At 51.9% G+C, this 22,289-nt stretch overlaps 1 protein-coding gene and 2 non-coding genes across 3 annotated transcripts; 1 reads left to right on the forward strand and 2 right to left on the reverse strand.

Annotated features, from left to right (window-relative positions):
• Positions 1–391: 391 nt before the first annotated feature.
• TRNAH-GUG (transfer RNA histidin (anticodon GUG)) lies at positions 392–463 on the reverse strand. Its single transcript has one exon. It is a non-coding gene; the product is annotated as a tRNA-His (tRNA).
• Positions 464–10,309: 9,846 nt separating this feature from the next.
• Positions 10,310–12,336, forward strand: LOC109757694 (auxin-responsive protein SAUR23-like). The gene has a single exon (XM_020316527.4). The coding sequence runs from the start codon at positions 10,717–10,719 to the stop codon at positions 11,122–11,124; it is 408 nt and encodes a 135-aa protein (XP_020172116.1). The 5' UTR covers positions 10,310–10,716; the 3' UTR covers positions 11,125–12,336.
• An 8,624-nt stretch (positions 12,337–20,960) lies between these two features.
• On the reverse strand, positions 20,961–21,032 carry TRNAH-GUG (transfer RNA histidin (anticodon GUG)). The gene has a single exon. It is a non-coding gene; the product is annotated as a tRNA-His (tRNA).
• Positions 21,033–22,289: the final 1,257 nt, after the last annotated feature.

Below are 22,289 nucleotides of genomic sequence, written 5' to 3' on the forward strand. Positions count from 1 at the left end.
CTAGACAAGTGACACTCTGTCCTGACTCCTAAAGCAGGAACTTTGAGTTCCCGTGTATGCACGAGTACGCACTAGAATAAGATTAGTTAGTGCAGTGTCAAAAATGTTCGCTGAATCATTGGCCTGGTTAGAGAAAAAGATCCTTTAGTCTAAAAGCAAAAAATGACGAACTGGACGTGACAAGTCAGGTACTGTCTGCAAGGTGGCACACACGTCAAATTTTGATTCCTCCTGTTTTGGACATCTCTTGCAGTAGGTCAGGTGACATATATAAATCAGACAAAACACCAGAAGTTGTTGCACAGAAGTAGTTATTTTCCTTTTTTGAATCGCAAAAAAATCGGTTCTTTTCTATTTACTCTAAAGAATGAAAAAAAGAACCTTATTGTAGTGTGGCTGCTGGGATTCGAGCCCAGGTCTCCACGGCCACAACGTGGAATTCTCACCACTAAACTACAGCCACCTTTTTGTCTATTTAGATTTCATCCCTAAGTCCTAGTAGTAATCAATAAGGCATTTGATGTCACTCCAGTTCATCCTACTGGGCTTTTACCAAACTGTACAGGAGTGTTTTTCTATGCCACCAGGGAAAAGAAGAAGGGAATTTACAGGTGAAAATCATTTTAAGAAAACGGCTGCACACCTACCAACCACGCTAATCACCCAAGAGCGAGCATTCTGAACACACCCGCATTTATGGATATCGGAGATAAATCCAAAGATATCATGAAGTTTGTACTCCTACTACGGAGCAAAAGGATTTGATCATTTGAAACATGAAGACATGCCCCCTAAAACACCAACCAATCTAGTCTCGGGTAAGTAACTGATTCATATTGTTAGGTACTATGGTCCCTTTGTTTGTGGCATTCACTGGAAAAGCTTGCACAAGCATACAAGTCTCTCGCTCGGTAACATGCACATGATTGAGGAACTTTCTAGCGTAAACCACATGTAATGGGACAATCTAACTAGCTGGTCAAAACCTTTTCCGACCTATCAATATTGGAAAGTCAAGGTGGTGAAAATACACACCTACGTTAGTAGCCAGAGGTTGTTCTCTTCTCACTGCTCCGTAGTAATATCTTTTGCTCCATTACAAGTCATGGCCCTTTGATCGCTAGTTGTCCACCTCTCGTTGTCATCACTTGGTTGACGATACTACATAGCACTTATTCTAGTTAAATGGGTTTAGTGAACCAACCTGTGATTGGATGGTTAGGTGGACAGTGGTATTCCTAACTAACCAGGGTTCAAGTTTTAGACCTGGCATTGGTGCTCGAATTTTGCTGCATTTAGGCTTTCCGACCATGTTCGTTCGGAGGGAGGAGTCATTCCCGTCGACTACGATGCGTCTGGAGTGACTTTGTCAATCTTAAGAAGATGTGTCAGCTCAGTCTCTCGGAGGTTTTCATATGGATAGGATGTGCATACGTACGCCTATAGGGATGAGTGTATGTACGTATACGTGAGCGACTTCGACCGTACTGTGTTTAGAGAAAAAAGTTAAGTGATGTTAAGGACGCTAGGCAGTTATAGTTAGGAAGTGCAAAAGAAAAAGAGCCATCATGTGATCATCACTCCGGGCCTTAACGACCGTGCATGCACGGCAGCAGCCTATCATGGGATTGCTAAACAAGGAGAAAAAAATAGAAAGAAGAAGAAGGAAATATCGACTCGTTCAGTTTGCTTCAGTCAGTCCCTTTCAATCACCATGCAGGCATAAACTAGATATAAATCCAGCCTGGAAAGGCAAAGGTACGTGCAATTTTTCAGGTTCGTACGCCGGGTAGTAGTTGACGACTTGAGCACCATCTATCTATATCTGTAGAACCAAGCAAAGAGGCGTACCCATACGTTTACAGCAAGCACCTCCAAAGAAGAATCGGAAAAACTGACGAAACTGGCGGAGACAACGTCATGGCTCGGCACATGCACATGCAGAGCATCAGTCCTCCTGGAATTATGATTGCACGTTCCAGCTTTGACGGCCGTGCGTTTCGCCGCCGCATGCATGCGTGCACGTGGCTAGCCCGCCGGAACTCCGGGCAGGGGAGACCGGAAAAGATCTCGAAGGGCTCCTGAACCGCGGGCTGAGCTGAGCTGGTCAGTCGCTTCCTTCCGATCGGTGTGCGTCCAGCTGCACCGAAATCAAGGGGAGTCTTCTTCTCCTTCTTCTTCTTCTTCTGGCTCGATCCAAACATAGTTTATAGGCGCACCAACCAACCGGTGGAAATGATCGTCCTGGGCCGGATCAAGAATGGAATGTGGCACGGAGCTCCTCTCGCAGTACCACTGCTGTACTGAAGTGACTCCGCGAGGCACAGCCAAATCGTTCGGTCGCGTTTGGAATGGTGTCCGGCGTCTACCAACACGATCGAGTAGGTTAACACTTCAAAGTTCAAACGCACGTACGTACGTCCGTGGCCGGGAACTTGAGATGTTGTCCCGATCGACGCGTCGCGCAGGCACCAAGCTGTTGAATCAATGATCTCTTGCTGCTATTCGCATATCGTACCAAATACAGTGGCTGCGGGCTCAGTGATGCAAGTGAACTTTTCCTCTGTTGTGGCCTTGTGGTGGTAGTATCGATGACATGGAGGTGGGTACGATCCGGTGCACGATGCGAAAGCGACCGTTGGCTTGCCCCGCCGATCGTTTTCTTCGCTAATCATGTGACTTGACACGCACAAATTGCATCTCTAATCATACTGCCTAGGACAGGTCCGACCCTGACACGACCAACGCCCGTGGCCGGAGGGATCTGCCGCATCGCCCTCCGCCGCCTGAGCCTGAGCCGCTTCCCGTCGCGGCCACGGCCACGGCCCACCACCGCTAGCGGCGGCACATGGGCGGGGCTGGGGCACGACGGCGTCTCCCGCAACGGCGACGGCCTAACCACGCACGGCCGCTCGATTCGTCGACCATGTGCCGGGCACCGGGGCACGGCGTTCCGCTGCGCTTGGGCAGGCGGCCGCGCCGCGTCATACTCGTATCGAATCCTGAGGTGTCTCGCGGAACGTGGAGTGTGCGGGCGCCAGCGACAGTTTTACCGTCAACGGCGCGACTAGCGAGAGCCTCCCGCGGTGCTACCGGCGGCACGCTTGGCCGCGGCCACCGGTGGGGTTTCATGGACAGTTAACCCATATCATGGCGTTTCATGCACGTTTGGCCGGAGCCACCGTTTGTCACTGTAAGCTAGCATCAGTGGATGCGTACGTACGTGGCCACGGAAAGCTACAACTCCGGCAACGATGTACACGTATCTATCGCGCAGCGCAAACAGTGCGGATGGATGATCAGACGAGCGATCGTATTCGTATCAGGCGAGGCCAAAATCCGGGCACATGTAGGCCGAATAGCCCGCTGCCCGCCAGGCTCTGCTGCAGACAGCGCCGTGCCACATGCACCACGAGCACACAGCGCCTCGTCACCGGCCTCACCGGATAGCAAACTGCACAAGACCACTTTGAGGCTGACAACAAAGCATGGATACTACGGAAACGCTTCACACTTCCATTTTTCTCTCAGCACTGTCCCCGAGTGTCGTGGTCCAGTTTAGCTTTAGCTCACAGCTCTCATTGCATGTGAAACAGTCAGCTTGACATGGAAATGGCTTTGCCCTGGCGGCGACCCCCAGCTGTGACGGCACGGCGGTGCCTTGCTTTCCACTTTGGATATACGGACCCAATTGAGCAAGCTCACAAGGACTTTTGGGCAGCTCATTTCCCGTGAACGTGTTTGTCTTTTGATAAAACTGAACATTCTTAAGAAAAGCTTACGGTCCCTTTGCCTCCCGTCAGCGCCGTCGTCCGTCCCCATCGTCTTCGGTGGCCTTACGACCATGGCGGCGCGGTGGTTCCCGGCCCTTGCCGGCGGGAGGCCTCCGTTTTTAGATGTTTTTTCAACTTTTGTTAGGGTTTGTGTCTTGCTCAGGAAGACGACGGCGGCGGCTCCCTGAAGATGGAATAATTTTCTCCCCGCCTAGCCCCCGTTTCGGTGGTGTGCCTAGCATCGTCAGTGGGCGTGTGGAGGTGTGTCTCCGACGGAACTATCATTGCTGGATTTACTCGGATCTGATCGTACTTCGTCTACATTTATGTTTCTTCAGGTTGGATCCTTCTGATCTACTCTACTCTTCATCGGCGGCGGTTGTTGTTATGCTGCTCTGGTCCTATTGGACCTTGGCACGCCGACTTTTCGACTGTCTACTACAAGAAGTTTTGCCCGGCTCCGGCGAAGGAGGTGCGATGACGGCGACGCGCCTTCAGCTCGCTTCAGTGCTTGTAGTCATCGCTAAGTTGTCTACAGACCTGAATGTAATTTTTATTATTTCGGATGTTCGTTGTATTGACATTATTGAAGATGAATAGATTGGAAGTATTAAAAAAAAAGAGATTAGCTTCTGGGTTTGCAGAATCGGTACCTAAAAAGAACACACATGTAGTGTAGTTTCCACCATCTGTGCACGAGATTAGTCTCATTTTGCAACAGCAAACCCTACCACCTATAGCCCGAGTGAACCGTCCGCTCTTCTCCTCTCTACTCAACTCATACAACAATTTCAGACTGCAACAACCGAAAAGAACTGGATTCCAACTTGTTTTTTGGGGTATTCCTCTCGGCAGTTTCTTATAATCTGCATATGAAAAGGACTAGCGCTTTACCGGGGTTGTGGCTCGTCTCTTCATCTATATAGCGGATTTTGAGAGCTTGACTACGGCTTTTTGAACCTAACAAAATTGTTACTACTTCAAAGCTTTGGAAAATAATGCAAAATCCGTATACATGGAGAATAAATTACAACTTGTAAATGCTATACTTTTTTTTTTGAGAAAAGGAGGATGACCCCGGCCTCTGCATCTGGGAGATGCATGCTGCCATTTTATTTATTATTCTTGAGGACCTTACAAAGTAGTACAATAATATGCCTGAATCCGCCATCTTGGCAACATATGCCGCTACTCCTATCCATATGATGAAGGGGTGCAAGCTGGGCCACATACCCAGGCCTCTCACCTAAGCCTAACATCTAAAGCTGGAAGCCCCGACCGTGCCACATACCGGGACCGGGGCACAATCCAGTCCGACGCACTCACATGTGTCGTCGCCACCATCTTCCACTTGTCCATCTTCAGAGCAGATTGAGGTACCAATCTTGGCAGGTTCCTCCGCCATCGACGCCACCATGACGCCAAATGACGACCACCACCTATGCCAGTCCATCTCCAAGCCGAAGGAGCGCTACCACAAGATGAAGACCGGCGGTAGAATAGATGAAACGTTGCACACATTGCCGCCGCCAAACACCTCACACGCACCGCAAAGCGCCCACCGTGATTCCGGGAACCCGAGGCAACGCCTTCAAGAAGGAGCACGACGAGGGTACGACGCCGTCGCCCACAAGGGGAACTAGAGCTTTCACCCAAAAGAAGAGCACAATGAAAGATGGGAGCAGACCTCGACAAGGCCTCCAAGAAGGGAACCGACGCCCAGCAAAGGCGCCGCCATTGTCGTGGCCTCCGCCGACGGCCAAGGGTTTCCCCTGGTCCCGCCCCCATGCCATCCACTCGGCCAAAGCTGGCCAGAGGAGCGCACGCAGCTGAAGAAGGCGTTCGACTTCATCGAAGCAGGCACGCCGGGTGACGGGGCACCCCGACCCACTGTAGTAGACGTCCACCGAGACCTCGCCGCCCGCATGGCCGAAGTCGCAGACCACCAACACCCACGGTCGTCGCCCGCCAAAGAGGCAACGCCGTCCACACCGCCTGAGGCCGCCGCCCCGGCATCCACCCACCGCACACATCCCGTCAAAACATGGAGAACGACCCGCACCGCCGCCATCAGGGAGCACCACACCGCGAACACCCAAGCCGGGCAAGACGAGGCAAGGCCACGCTGGCCAGATCCGGTGGATCCGGCGAACCCCGGCCCACTAGCCGCCAGATCGGAGATGGCCCCGATCCCAGGGCCGAGGCGGCCGGATCTGACTGGCGGAGCCGTCCCCGGCGACCAGGCGCGGGGCGACAACGCCGGCGGCAGCCGCCGCAGAGGGCCGGCCTCGGCGGCCACCAGGGAGCAGGGGAAGCGGGCGGCGGCGCCCGATGCGGGGTGGATGGCCCTCCAGAGGTCGAGGCGGGCGCGCGGGGAAGCCCCGGCCGCCGCCTACCGCCGCGCGGGCAAGCCCGACGACGGCTGCCGGCGGCGGCGGGGGAGGAGGAGAAGGGGGCGGGGGACCGGCGGCGCCTAGGGTTTGGCCCCCGAGTCGCCCGAGAGCGGACGACGCGGGGGGACGGGGCATATGTGTATTGTATCAAAATGCTATACTTTAAAATAAATATGATTATTTGCATCATGTGAAAAAATTACAAATAAATTTTTGGCAAAAAAATCATGAAATTTGTAGCAATTTATTTGTACCCCATTTTTTGATCTTTTAGTATGTTTTTATAGAAATTTACAAGGATTATAAGCAGATTTTATCTTCTAATTAACCGCCCATCCCAAATCAGTTTCATTTCCGTCCCATAAAGGAGTACAAAGTGCGGCTTAATACCGTTTTTGTGTACAAAGTGCGGCTTTGTGCAAAATGGAGTATAATTAAGCAGAACATATATCTAGGGTTTTAAGGACTGCATGTACGTCAGGTGCCTGAAAATTTCGTCGGCATTAGTCACATTTATCTTGCTCCTCCTTAGCTTCTTCCTCCAGCAGCCACGTGCCCACCCCGCCCCAACAACACATTGCACAACGACTCACCCTGAATGTTATACACATGGACAAACAAAATTAGACATACACGAACCAACGTGTGGTTGGATGGTTGGAGCATCTCCATCCGTGCCCCCAGAGCCTTTTTTTAGCACCGGCGATCAAAAAATGTCCCAGCCGCATCCCAAGGGCTCGTTTTGCGCCGGATTTGGCTAAAATTACAACCGGCGCACGCAAGGCAAACCCAGGGAGCCGGGGGGCAGCTGGAGGCGCCGGCGCAATGTTTTAGCTGCAAAAGGCCCACTGCCAGCCTCTCTAATCTCTCTCTCCTTCCTTTTCCTGGCTAGGCCCACCACGTGCATCGATGCATGCAAAAAAGACCAAGCTCTCTCCTCTCTCCTGCACGGAGATTCCCGCATGCCCGCCGCCCCTGCTCCCCGCTCCGACGATCCTGGACGCCCTCCACCGGCGAGCCGCCCTCCACCAAGCCCCTTCCCCACCGGCAAGCCGCCCTCCACCTCCTCGACGCGCCGCTGGCCACCTCACATCCAGCGCGCGTGGCTGCCGTCTACCTCGAGCAGCGGGACCAGCACCACGGGGCGACGTTGCGGCATGAGGCGCCGCCCTCGCTGCCGCGCGCCCGAGCCTCCTCGCCGTGCGCCTCCTCCTCACACGGACTGGGCCACGATCCGCGAGTTCGCCGCAGCAACGTGGCTTTCGGTGGCCGCGACGGATCACAGACAGAACAACCGGCTGTGCGAGTTGGTTCGATCTATCGATGCATCTCGTCCTGTTCGGAGCGATGGCGCCGTGCTCTATGAGCTGCAAGAGGGGAAGACGGGGGCGCCGTGTAGAAGTGGGAGTGGGTGCCGTGCGCGCCCTCAGTGCGCGCCGAGCCACTAGGCCGAGTCATCCTCGCGTGCTCAACGTGGACATCGACGGGTCAAGCACACTGGACGTGGGTGGCGGGGAGGCGAGAGCCCAGTGACGCGGGCTGCAGCTGGACCTCCGGCGCCAGGGCGAAGCTCGCATCCACCGGCTGGCTTCTGCGCGCGGCCACGACCTGCAGAGGATAGTGGTGTATAGTGGAGGTCGAGCTTGGCATCCATGGCGATTCAGAAAGGCTGGGGCAGGAGGGGTGGCCTGGGGTCGTCGCCGGCGAGCTCGAGCTCGTGTGGCCGGCAGCGCCCACAACGTGTTTGTTGTAATGACATGCACAATAAAAGCGAAAAAAGGAAAAAAGACAACCTATTGGGGAGACGCCTTTGAAAATTCTCGTCCCCGTGCCAAATATTTCACCGAGCCAACTCCACGAGGCTGAAAAAATGCCTTCTAGGGGCGTAACGGCTGGAGATGCTCTTAGGAGGACAGTGATATCCCGAACCCACCAGGGCTCAAGTCCCGGTGCTCGCGTTTTCCTGTATTTATTTTAGGATTTCCGGCCATGCGCGTTCAGTGGGAGAAGACGTTCCTCGACTACGAGGCGCATATGGTGACTTCGACAATCTCAAGATGATATGCCGACTCAGTCTCTTGAAGGTTCTCATCGAGGCTACATGTGTATATTCATAGGGATGAGTATATGTGTTTATATACGAGCGTATATGTCTGTACTATGTTCTGAAAATAAATAGGCACATCGAACGATTGAAGCGAGAAGGACAAGATTTCCACGAGGAGGAAATATTGCCAGGCACAGCATTTCTTAGCACATGTTCCTGGTTTAGGTGCTAATCTTTTGCACATGCGTAAACCAAACATAGAAAGACATTTCATAAAGAAAAAAAATTACGAAACAACTTATGGTTGGATTGTTAGAGGAATTGTGGTATCCCAGCCCACCAGGGTTCAAGTCCTGATACTCGTATTTATTTCTGAATTTATTTCAGGATTTCCAGCGATGCGTATTCAGTGGGAGAAGGCGTTCCCATCGATGACAAGGTGCCTACGGTAACTTCATAAATTTCAAGATGATATGCCGGCTTAGTCTTTCGGAGGTGCTCATAGAGATAGGGTGTGCGTGTGTGCGTTCATAAAGATAGTGTATGCGCGTGTATATAAGAGCAACTCCAAAGGGCCGACCCATTTCGTCCGCCTGTCCGTTTGGGTCGGCGCGGACAAAAGTGGCGGCCCAACGCGCCGACCCAAACCCAAATCACGTCCGTGGCGCGTCCGCGCCGACGCATTTGCGGCCCAAATTTGCGCCCCAAATGCGTCTGCGCGGACGCCAAACGGACGCTTCGCGCGCCTTCTCGCTATCCGCCGCGTCCCCACATGGCGGCCGTCCAACTACCCGCTGCCCACGCGGTCAGCTTAATTTATGACGACGGGCCCACACGTCAGCGACGACGCTCGTCCTTTTTTAAGCCGACCGTGCGACGGGGCCGTCCTCATCCAAACTCGCCGTCCACATCTGCCGTCATTTGCTCCCTCGTCGCCGGCAAACCCTAGCCACCACAACCACAGCGAGATGGGCCTCTTCTCCGGCGCCAGCGGCAGCAAGGCCAAGGGCAAGTCCCCCGCCACCCCTTTCCCCTCAGAGTTCCTCCCACCTCCGCCGACGCCGGCGCCTCGCCGGCAGAGGCAGCGCGTGAACGTGCCAGTGCACCAGGCGGAGTGGCACTGGCAGCACCGCCAGCCTCTGCCGTATCCCGACGTGACGCTGCCGCACGACTGGCATCTGGATCCAGATAGGATCCCAGTGTCGGCGGCGCCGCGGACGGCTCGTGCTCACGCGGAGGAGGTGCGGCGCCGGCGGGCGCTGCTGACGCCGGAGCAGCGCCACGACCAGGCCTACGCAACCGACTCGCCCAACTGGGCGAGGTGGTTCGCCTTCGAGCACGAGGAGGCGAGGCGATGGGGCGTGCGCAAGGTCGACCGGAGGTCGCCGCCACTGGCGCTCGTCGTCCGCGAGAAGGACCAGGCGGCGGAGGACGCCTACCAGGCGGCCCTTGCGACCGTCTACCGGGAGAGCGAGGAGGACGAGCGGCGCAGAGCGGAGGCGGAAGAGGAGGCTCGGTACGAGGCGGCAATGGCGCAGGCCCTTGCCCTCTCTGCGGCGGGCGACGGCGTGGTGCCGCCGGTGGCCCCGCCGTCCCCATCAAGCCGGAGCCCGAGCCCGAGCCCAAGCCCATCGCGCGCTTCTCCTGGACGGGAGTGGTGCGCGAGTGGGTGTCCGCGCCGCCGGTTTGGATGGGGGCGACGCCGGCGCAGGAGCAGGCGTACCTCGAGATGTGGCGCCAGCGCCGGCTGGCAGAGGAGCGCCGTCGCGGCGAGTACGAGGAGATGCTTGAGCGCGACCTCGAGGAGGAGCAGCGCGAGGCCGAGGAGGAGGCGCGCCAGGCCGTGGCTGCACAGGCGGCCGCACACCCCCCGCCCCGACACTGCCTGCACCGGCACAGTCCGACATGACGGCGCTTTGGAACACGGCGTTCGCCTGGGCCGGGCCGGCGCCGATGCTCATCGACCTCACGGACCACGAGGACGACGACGATGACGCCTAGGGCAGCGCGCCGCCTCGTAGTTTAGGCTGTTTTTTAGTTTTTTTTAAATGCAAATGTGGACGCGTGGACTCTCGCCGGCCTTCGTGGCAAGCTTTAATGTTTAATTAATGTTCTCTTTTTTTAATATGCATGCGTTCATTTTTTTCGCCGTCAAAATGGGTTCAGGCCAGCGTTGGGCGCACGCGCCGACCCAAATGCCGAAGCGGGCATCCGTGTCCGTCTGGCTGACGCAAACGGATAAAAAGTGGACGAAATCGCCTTCCGTTTGGATCGGCCCGTTGGAGTTGCTCTAAGCGCTTGCGTTTGTACCGTGTTAAAAAATTAAGAAAAGAAATTAAACCCGAGGAACATCGGCCATCTGGACGAAACCAAGCATCGGCCTATATAAACTCCACGCCGCGCTCCCCTGGAAAAGCAGAGCATTCTCACGCCAACTCCGTCCGTCCGCGCCATCATCAACCCACCAAAAGCAGAACACCCCTCAGGCAGCGGAAAGGGAGCGATGGCCAAATGCGGCAAGATCCAGGGCATCGTCCGCCTCCAGCAGACGCTGAGGCGTTGGCGGTCCCGGGCCGCGGCGGCGCCGACGGCTCCGGTGCCGTCGGGGCACGTGGCGGTGTGCGTGGGTGGCGAGTCGCGGCGGTTCTTGGTGCGCGCGGCGCACCTCAACCACCCCGTGTTCCGGGAGCTGCTCCGGCAGTCGGAGGAGGAGTACGGCTTCCCGTCCACCCCCGGCCCCGTCGCGCTCCCCTGCTGCGACGAGGACCGCTTCCTGGACGTCCTCCGCCGCGTGTCCTCCGAGGACCGCCGCGGCCGCTCGGTCTGCTGCCGCGTGCCGGTCGTCACCAGCCGCGACGTCGCGGCGCGACCGCTGCTGCAGGGGATGGCGGTGGACAAGCTCGTGTGGTGACCACTCGAGAACATCTCGCGTGCCTGGCGCGGCCGAGAAGACCGACTGGTCGATCCCGCGTACACAACAAGCAATGACACAATCGGCGCCCCACACCAGTGAACGGGCGAGGGCGCCGCGCGTGTGCAAGTGAGGTTGCGTGGCGTCTGCGCCACCGCCTTGCGGGCGGCCCTGGCAACGGAGCGAGCAGCTGCCGCCGCGGATTCGGCGCCGAAGGGAAGCGTGCGTGCGCGCCGCGCGGCGGAAGATGTCGCAGGCAATGGCTGCATGGTCCTTCCGCCATGCACCGCCCAAGACCCCAAGTGCTATCGTGGAACCCGTGGGACCCATGTCTATTTGCTTTTTGAACAAAACGACCCCGGATCATTAGCACTGCGAGTAATGGCAGTGCGTTGATGTGGCCTGGTCGCTATGGAAGCAAAGAAACGCGAGGGTATTCAACCGGATAAATCAACAAAAATCGGTCGATGAGCGACACAAACACATCATGGACGAGATCAAAGAATGGAAGGAGGCCGGATTAGGTGCTGGATGTTTAGGTAGTTTTCTGAGAGAGTAGGCTTTGCTTCATAGGTGTGTAGGCGGTTTTTTCTTCTTTTGTGTGATGTTCGCATCACTCGCAACTTCTTATAAATATTTCTGCCTTCTATAAAAATATGATACGCCATTGGCGTATTTTTGAAAAAAAATGGCAGTGCGAATATATTTCAGACTTCATCACTCTTCTACTAATTGATCGAAGAAGGCGACAATTTTTTGGGACTCTTTTCTCTGAAAGTAGTTTACTCTTCTGTGCAACTCCTTGCCGAGCCATAACAGTAAATTAATAAAGATTGATTGACTCGTCGTTTGTGATTCATTCCTGCGTTCATCATGTTGATATCTCGCAACTTGTCTTGGCCGTTCACCAATAGCCTTTTTTGCGAGACTTGATCGTTTTTTTTATCAGTGACTTGATCATTTTTTTATATAAGAGAGCTCTCTTCCCGATTTCTATTATTAGAAAACCACCTGCCATCTCCGAAAATTAATCATCAGCTTTAGCTTTGTAAGATAGAGACGTTGGTTTCGTTAATGAAATCAGAAGTCGTGTTCCCGCTTTAAAAAACCTTGCATTATTACTTGCAGTGCCATTCAAAAGCTTGTACCGATATTGTGTAAGGTGAGCAATACATGCAAATACTGAATTCACTACATTATCAAAACCTTGAAGATACGCAAACCAGGTGATTATGTTCCTTGTTGTCCTAAACTTCGCGTGGACGCGTGCATTTTTATAGATTTATTTCAGGATTTAACAACTTTTTTTCATGGGAAGCGCATTGTCTCCTTCGGCCGGCACAATCTCTCGGAGTGGCTCATATTGATAGATTGTGCATCTGAGTCTTTGTGTTGTGTTTTTAAGAAAGAAAAAACATTCAAAAAATACACTAGTGCGGTACACCAATAACTGCATTAAGTATGACAAATCCTTAATTCAAAACACTTGCTATCTGGTAGCTGCTCTTTTGGTGCATTACAGTCGACTTGCTTTTTCAAAACTCTTGACCTCAGCAAAGCGTACGTGTCATGGCGTGGGGCCATCGCACATGCGTGAATCTCCTCGGCGGGGGCGATGATGGTGGCGTCCCTTGGACTCATCGACTGTTCCAACCCAACTTCTACTCGCAGTGCATGTGCGCAAACAATACGTCTGAGAGGGAGAAGGAGAAGCCCGTCTTAATCCTAGATCGCGTACGTATAGTGTAGTACAGTATACCGGTAGTATACTGCATGTACATTCGTATGCACGCATCGGGCATCGGTCCTTCCCGGTGCCTAGTTGTTGTACTAGCCGTGACTGTCAAGGACAAGCACTGCTGTACTGCTCCTTGCTCCTTCTCATGACTGGCGCCGCCCGTGCACGTCACCATGCCCATCTTCTTCCTCAGGATTCAGTGACGGAGCCTCTTGGAGGCCAAAGGGGGTCACGAAACCACACCCCCCCCCCCCTTCCAAAAGTACAACTGTAAAATTACTAGGTATACTAATCATTATGCCTAGCTTGCCAGAACATAACCACCAAAATACAAGAGGAAAAGAGAAGGATATAGGAAGCAACGCTTAGAGCAACTCCAGTCGCGCCTCCAGAAAGGCCTCCCCAGGCGATTTTTTTCGCGCCGGCGCCGAAAAAACGGCCCAGTCGCGCCCCCAGGAGCCCGATTTTCGCCGCCCTGGGCCGAAATCAGCGCCGGTGGACCCAGGCTGAACCCGGCGCGCTGGGGGCGCCGGGGCAAGCGGTTTTGGCGCGAAAGTGCCGCGGGCCAGCCGCGTCAGCGACACCGCGCCTCGTCTTCCCCCAACGCCTCGGTTTCCCGCGGGGAATCAATGGCAAGGCTGCTGTCGGTCAGCCTTGCCATTGATTCCTCACGGGCGGCGCGTCACGGGACGGCGCGCCGACGCCTCCCCTCCCTCGCACGCGTATACACGGGCGCGGCGCGGCTATATAAGCCGGTGGCCTCGCTCGCCTCTGGCCACACCAGCCCCGCCCTAGCCGCCGAGTTCTACCTCTCCCGAGCGCCGCCGCCGAGCCCTCCCTCTCCCGAGCGCCGCCGCCGAGCCCTCCCTCTCCCTCTCCCGTGAGCCGCCGCCGAGCCCTCCCTCTCCCTTCCCCTCTCCCGATGGCCGAGCGTTTCCCCGGAGACGAGGCGGCGGCCAACGGCTTCGGCCGCCGCACGCTCCGCGAACAGGAGTCGTGAGGCGAACATCCCGGCGCCGCCGGACATGCGCGTCGGGCCGACGGGGTGGAGGCTCAGCAACGGGGGAGTGCCCATTCCCCCGTTGCCCGGCGCCGTGGCGCGCCCCTCCTACTTCGCCGACGAGGTGAAGGTCGTGCGCGCCTCCCTCACCGACGCCCAACTGGCCCTCCCCCAGTACGCCATCGACAACCATGCGGCTTGGGCGGCGTACTTCGAACGCCGTCAGCAGCAGCGGCTGTTGTCCACCAACGGTGCGCCGGTGGTCGGCGGCCTGAAGAACAGCGAGGGGCGCCACCGGTGGTGGGGCGTCCCCGGCCGCACACTCGAGGGCGTGCTGACGCACCTCGAGGGCGGCAACAACCCGCCGTTGGCGTATCCCCCGGCGAGGGCGGCCGCCCCGGCGCACCGCCGACGCGACGGGCAATGGGTGCCAAGGAGGTTCGGCTCCTCCTCTTCTTCCTCCTCGCGCTCTTCCTCCCACTCCTCCGGCTCTCCGGCGCTGCTCGGCGTCAAGGCCGAGCCCGCGGCGGAGACGCCGCTCGGCCGGCGCACTCGCAGCGCCGGCATCGTCATCAACGAGGGCGGTTGGCGCGCCTCCTCGTCGGCTCCTCCTCCGCGCTTCGTCAAGCCAAAGACGGAGTCGGGGCTCGCGCCGGTGAAGACGTGGAGCTCGACGACGACGCGGCCCTGGAATGGGCACGCCAGGACTCCCTGAAGATGGCGAGGGAGCGCCAGTGCGCCGCCCTGCAGCGCTTCGCGCAGCACCGCCGGGGCCGCGACGAAGGAGGAGTCGTCGTAATCGACGACGCGCCGCCGCCACCACCAGTCCGCCATGGCGACGCCGGGGAAGGGTCCAGCAGGGGCGCCCGCGTCAAGGAGGAGAAGGCCGACGATGACGACGGCGGTGAGGATGGCGGCGACGACGGCGACTACTTGGCGTTCAGCTAGTTTCTTTTTTAGATTAGTTATATATTTGCTATGTAATGAAAATCCGCAAACATGTCTAATATATGCCCAAGTTTGCCGAAATTTAGTCAAGTTTAGCCGAACTTCGTCAAACTTTGCCGAAATTTGCTATATATTTTTCTTTTTTGAACGCGCCGGTGGTGGCCCTGAGGCCGGCGGCTGGGGACCAACTCGCCTCTAGGCCGATTTTTTGCGCCGGCTCATCCCAGGCGGCGATTTTAGGCGTCGTCTGGGGGGCCAACGGCTGGAGATGCTCTTAGCAGCACGATAGACGGAGATAGGAGCTGTGCATAGCGAGGCAGGAGTTGCGCGCGCCAAGCCGCAGCGGCAGCCACTGACGGCAGCAGCACACATCATCATTACTGCTACTGCGGGAGCCACTAACGGTAGCTCCATTGGTCTAAATAATCAAATCATACTAGTCATACTGTTTTTTTTTTAACAAGAACAGCCAGTTCCTAGTGCTCTAGCGTTGGTGGAATTGGTAGTTTATGTTGTGAATCACATAATTTTTCGTGCATATTTCATTTTTAGTTTGAAATTGGCCCCCTTGGTTGCTTGTCACGCTCCGCCACTCAGGATTAGATTGCCCAAGTTTCTAGCTCGATCGGTACGTCTATGTATGTACGTACACAGGTCATCTGAAAATGAGAGCGCTACAGTATCAACTGCCTTGCTTGTACTAACCGTGAGTCCGTGACAATCAAGTACAAGTACTGCTTTCTGTCTTCTGATGATTGGCGCGTCACTCAACAAACCCATGTTTTTCGGACTACACTGCCCAAGCTCTTAGCTGCTCGAACGTTGCAACGTGCATGCTACCCAGCTCATCTGAAAGTGAAGGTGATACAGTATCATCAAACATCAACTTTTCAAAGTCGTATGCAAATCTTTATCACTATTTTTGCGGTGAAAGTCGTATTCAAATGTAGCTGTACTATATGGTTGTGTTGCAGAGTCAGCCACATGCCACACCACGACAAGCATGGGCATGCGTGTATTGCATGGAGTCATCATTTGCACTTACTCACACGGGCCACCCAATACGTGTCGTAAGCTGATTGTTTAATTATGTAAACAAATGACGATGATCTCAACTGCCTAGTTGCCGTGCCTACTTGACACGTAAAGCATCTAGGGGTAGCACGATAAGCTCCAGTTTTGCTGCCGTATGGAACCTTAGCTTATTATGGGCTTGATTATAAGCCTACATACATGCATCAAATCAAATCAAATTATGTAAATCTCCTTGCCACATTAGCTGTTGCTCCGTTCCCACAGAAACTAATGCTGATGTCGGAGAACAGGACCTCTCTATCGTGTGACGGCTCATTAAAAAGTAACAAAGGGCAGGAGAAAATAAATCAAAAAATTCCAAAAAAAAAGTGATGCAAGATACTCAAATGTGTGATGTCCGTGTAAAATTTCGTGGACTTTGGACATTTGAGGAGCTCGTGGAAAAAAAGTTGGGTACACAAGAAACATTTGAAAATAACATTGTTCACGCATGATGTTTTTGCCAAGCGCTTCTAGAATGTCCAAACTTTATCAAATTTCGCATGCACGTGCACATCTTTCTTGCAAAAGAAATTCGGATTTTTTTGGAAAGAATTTTTTTAGTGCTTTTACTACTCACCGGGTTCAGGTGAGCCCAGGCACCGAAGTGAATACCCGAGGAGAATATGGATATGTGCGCACGCTTAAATCATTATGAAATAGCTGTCAAACAAGAAGCTAGTTAATGACTTTCATCATCCTGAAAAATTGTACCTTCTCGCAAATCATGCATTGTCCAACCATGCCCAACAATGGTTGTTCAGAACAAAATGGTTGAACAACTGAGAACTGAGCAATGGATGCCAACCACTGGTAAAACCATTTGCTGAAATGAGTCGAGTAGTTCATGACCGTCGAGTGGAAAATTAACATGATGGAGATGAATTGTTTCTTTTCCAGCGATTTGAAGGAAGGGTGAAGGCTATGTGCCTGTAGTAGAGTGGAGCGACGCGATGGCGCATTGGACAAGCTGGAGCATAACCCTTTGCTTAGAGGTGGATGCGACCACAATTTGTTACGTAATGGAAGAGAATATCTCCTCCGGCCTTCACAACCAAAGATCATGCACACAACCAATAGGCGACATCAACAAGTAGTATGATGGATTAGGGCTTATGGCCAAAATTTTGAGGTTGAGTCACATAGACCAAGGTGCCATATAATAGTGGTCATCTTGAATATCAACATTGTCTTTGAAATGTAACTTCGACCGGTAATTTACATTGGAATATGTTTATAAAATCTATCTTAGAGGACTTTAGAGCATCTCCAAAGCAGACCCACAAATCGAACGTAAACGTCCGGACAGACGTTGTCTAGACTGAATTTGCTATCCAACGTCGTCCCGCATGAGTCAGCAAACTAGTCTGCTTGTCTGTTTTCCCGCAGATCGGAAGCAACTGGGGAGGGGGGGGGGGGGGTCTTTGTGGGAGTCCGGACCGTCGCCTCGTAACACCCCCGCCCCACCCCCAAAACCTCGCCTGGACCCCGCGTCTCCACCTTTTCCTCTTTCTCTGCATCCTTTTCCTCCCTCGTCGATGCCGCCGCTCTACCATCTCGGCAGCCCGCCAAGCCGTTCCCAAACCTCTCCGCGACCTCCAACATTGCACCCGGTCACCACGCCATTTGTCTGACGCAAGAGGGTGGCCAAGTTTGCTCAGATCTCTTGATTGCATTCACTGGAGATGGAAGAACTGCCCAAAACCTGTACAAGGGCAATATCAGGGCTATGTTAAGAATCCCACTAGTACTATTCTTGAAGCAGTTGCATCACAAGATCTCTGGATTTAGCAGGCTTTCCTTGGCACGCCCGGGTCTCAAAATGATATCTGCTGCAACGGTCTCCATTGTTTGCTAGTTGACTGAAGGAAATACTCCTTGCAACTATAATGTCAATGGGCATCAGTACAACATGAGATACTATCTGGTCGATGGTATCTATCCTACGTGGGCTACCTTCGTCAAAACTATCTCTGAGTCAGCTCATCAGAAAAAAATATCGGTTTGTCAAAAAAGGAGCTAGAAACGACGTGGACAAGGCATTTGGAGTGCTCCATGCCTATTTTGCAGTTGATCATGACCTGCTAAACAATAAAACTTGAAGACCTTGTGGGAGCTGATGACATGTGGTGTGATCATGCACAACATGATAGTAGAGGATGCGGATGGAAATATTGCCGAAGGTCTGAAATTTGAGAAATGGGTGATCCTATCCAACTCCCACATCAGAATCCAGCCATGTTTGATGAGTTTGTTTAAATGCATCAACAAAATAGATATTGAGCAGCTCAAGGAATATTTGATTGAGCATCTGTGCGCGGCTACAAGGGACGACTAGAACATATGTGTGACTTGCATTCAAGTTTGAACTATTTTATTTGAAACTTAGTTGAATTGTAATATTTAAACTAGAACTACTGTTGTATTTGAATATTTTGAATGATCGATGTTTGATATGCTATTATTTTAAACTCGTGGAGTTAAAAAAAGGACGATAGTTTTAAGGGACATGATTGGGTGGACGGCTCCCGCATTACTGTTCGCAGACTGATTCGGACCGGTTCGTGGACAATACTGTGTGTACTTCCGGCGGTCGGCGTTGAAGATGCCCTTAGCACACAAATATATAGTACATTTAAGTATCCAAAAAATTATATTGAACCTTTATCAATGATCTAGCAGTAATGTATACAAATTTTATGCCCAATCTCTTCTTAATTAACAAATCAAATGATACGCTTATGCCTCATCTGCAGACAAAAACTTACAAACAGAAAAACTTACAGAAATTCCTAACATGTTGCTGAAATTTGTATTTTCTTAAGAAAAGACAAATTTTGCTATGATTATCTGACCAGCCACATCGCAACTGAACAAGTTAAAGAGTTAGCAGATTATGTTAGTGGCAAGCTGGCATTACGAAAGGACGGGCTTTCTTTGGCATTGCCCAGGTCTCACAATGATATTTGCTGCAACGGTCTCCATTGTTGTTGTGTTGACTGAAGGAAAAACTCCTCCTTGCAACTATAATGTCAATGGGCATCAGTACAACATGCGATACTATATGGTTGATGGTATATATCCCCCCGTAGGCTACCTTCGTCAAAACTAAACCCAGGCAAACGTCGGGCCGGGCTTGCAAAAGCCTGACCTTCATTTCTCAAGCCCTAAGCCCAAAATACTCTTATTCAAGCCCAAGCCTGGCCCAAAATCAAGCCCAAAGTCCGAAAGCCCGGCCCAAAGCCCGAAAGCCCGACCCGAAATGCAAAAAAGAGAAGCCCGAGCCAGGCCCGAACTATCTTCCGGGCAGCAAAACAGGCCCAAGCCCGACCGAAGTGTCAAGCCTGGCCCGGCCCGACCCGGGTTTTTCAGGCCGGGTTGTCCATGCCTGGGTTTAGTCAAAACTATCTCTGAGTCAACTGGTGAGAAAAAAATCTCGGTTTGTCAAAATGGAGCTAGAAAAGATGTGGAGAGGGCATTTGGAGTGCTTCAGGCCTATTTTGCAGTTGTTCATGACTTGCAAAACAATGAGATCCGGAGACCTTGTGGGAGACGATGACATGTGACGTGATCATGCACAACATGATAGTAGAGGATGAGGGTGAAAATATTGCCGGAGGTCTGAAATTTGAGACATGGGTGATCCTATCCAACTCCCACATCAGAATCCAGCCACGTTTGATGAGTTTGTTTAAATGCATCAACAAAATCGATATTGAGCAACTCATGAGCAGCTCAAAGAAGATTTGATTGAGCATCTATGGGCGGTTAAAAGGGAAAACTAGAACATATGTGCGACTTGAATTCAAATTTGAACTATTTTATTTTAAACTTAATTTAATTGTAATATTTAAATTAGAACTACTGTTGTACTTGAATATTTTGAATGATCGATGATTTGATATCTATTATTTGGAACTCGTGGAGTTGGAAAAAAGATGAAGGAAGTTTTAAGGGACACGGTTGGATGGACGTCTCTTGCACCACTGTTCGCGAATTAATCCGGACCAGTCCGCGGATAATACTGTGTCTGCTTCCGGCGGTCGGCGTTGAAGATGCCCTAGCACACAAATATACACATAGTACATTTAAGTATCAAAACAATTATGCTAAACCTTTATTAATGATTTAGCAGAAATGTATACAAAGTTTTATGCCAGTCTCTTCTTAATTAACAAATCAAATGATACGCTTATGCCTCGTCTGCAGACGAAAACTTACAGTCGGAAAAACTTACAAAAATTTCTAGCATGTTGCTGAAATTTGTATTTTCTTAAGAAAGGATAAATTTTGGTATGATTATCTGACCAGCCCCATCGCAACAGAACAAGTTAATGAGTTAGCAGATGAAACATATATTAGCGGCAATCTGGCATTACGAAAGGACGGGGCTCGTACTACGTTACCACGTGTCAAAACTAATCGATTATTAGATATCGTGGATGCTAATCTTGAAATGTGATAGACCGAGAGGTGCATCAAGACAAATGACACTCTGTCCTAACTCCTAAAGCAGGAACTCTGTCTAGCGCAATGTACGGCGCACAGAAATTCAAAAGTAATGTTCAGATATACCTTTTCAATCGGCGAAGTTGTACTTATTTGTTTCTTTATCTGTTCCTTTATTTATTTTCCCAGCTTCGCTGGCGCAAACAGAGAAAAATGGCATCATACCCACTTTTTGTTGCGCGCACTCCCGATTCTTTCTCCCTTCTTTTTTATTCTTTTGGCGCTTTTGTGTCAGATCCATGGACAATATTATCAGAAAATGGAGTTTGGAAGCACATTCTAACTACAGGTACTGTACTGTATAAACCAGATATGTGTACTAGTAAAAGATTTTGTGCTTGCGCGATATACTATCTCCTTTTGTTTGATCTGTAGCCTGGCATGTTCGCTGAATCACTGGCCTGATCAGAGAGAGAAAAAAGATCCTTGAGACAAGAGGCGAAAAAAGAACCGGACATGACAAGTATACTGATGCGTTGTCTGCTATGTGGATGTGGCACACACATCAAATTTTGATTCTCTCTCTTTTGAACAAATCTCATGCAAACTGGACAATAAAAATAGCAATGTGGCTGCTGGGATTCAAGCCCAGGTCTCCACGGCCACAACGTGGAATTCTCACCACTAAACTACAGCCACTTTCTTGTCCTTTTATAAAATTTTAGTTTAATAATAATAAAGTATTTGATGTCAACTCCCTTCGCCGGTTTTTTTTCCTTATGGACAATAAAACCTCAGTATTTTTTGCTTGGGTGTATCTAGTTCTCAGTCGATTAAGACTTAACCAAGTCTGGGTCAAGTGATATAGGAGTAGTACATAAGAAAAAAAATGAAAAAAATGAAAAAAAATTGTTTGTACGAATCTCCATGTAAGATCAAGGGAATATAGTGTTGACTGACACATAACAAAGTCTGAGTCGACTGCGACTTAGCAAAACTGTTATTGCTTAGCCAATGGTGTTACATCATTTTTTAGAGGAAAGACATACGCCCGACTTTATAAATAAAGCCATAAGGCAGATAGCAACAGCATCACCGAAAAGTATCAAACACACCCAAGCCCCAACGCTGGGCAAGACGACGAAGGATAAAGTCAGGTACATGGCTCCCACGCCAGTACACCACACGCAGGCCGGAAGAGAAAGAACCAACTAAAGCTAAAGCATCAGGCCCAAAAGAAGCAATCAAGCATCCTGCTCTTGTCTGCATAACTGAGACGCCGTCGTCCGGATTTTGTAGATCAGCATAGAGAGCGCCTCTTGGTCGTTGACCTTAGTCAATGATTTCCATTGCTGCAGGAAGGCACACGATTTAAATAAGCAGTCAGCCGGTTAGCCGGAAACACGTGCTCGATAGTAAATTTGTTCCTAGTAGTCCATAGAGACCAACATAAAGCCCCCAAGCCCACCCAAAAGATGCGCCTAGATACACCGGAGAGGTTGGAAGCCAAGCTGCGCAACTCGGCAAAGGAGGCAGGGGCCCAAGACACATGAAGCCAGTCCCGCACACAACTCCAAATAAGCTTAGCCAGGTGACTGTGAAAAAAGATATGATCCGAGTCTTCCACATCACCGCAAAGAGCACAGAACTGGGAGCCCGGCCCATTTCTCTTACGAATCTGATCAGCCGAGGGCAACCGGCCTCGAAAGGCTTGCCACAAGAAAATTTTAATCTTAGGGGGAATACGGGCCTTCCAAACTTGGGAAAAACGATTGGCAGGCGTGCCACCAACGAGCTTAGAATAAAGAGACTTGACAGAAAAACGCCCAGAGGCAGAAAGCGGCCAAAGCACCGAATCCCTGACCGTCGAGAGCGTAGGGAAGAGGGCAGTAAGACGTTGCCAATCTTCAAACTCTACAGGCGTCAGAGAACGGCGAAAGTCCAGGTTCCACCCCT

The sequence above is a fragment of the Aegilops tauschii genome, chromosome 2 (genome assembly GCF_002575655.3).
Source record: "Aegilops tauschii subsp. strangulata cultivar AL8/78 chromosome 2, Aet v6.0, whole genome shotgun sequence".
NCBI classification, from domain to species: Eukaryota; Viridiplantae; Streptophyta; class Magnoliopsida; order Poales; family Poaceae; genus Aegilops; species Aegilops tauschii.

Bases quoted from the DNA above. Each gene is read 5' to 3' on its own strand.
- LOC109757694 (XM_020316527.4), top strand. From the start codon at position 10,717: ATGGCCAAATGCGGCAAGATCCAGGGCATCGTCCGCCTCCAGCAGACG.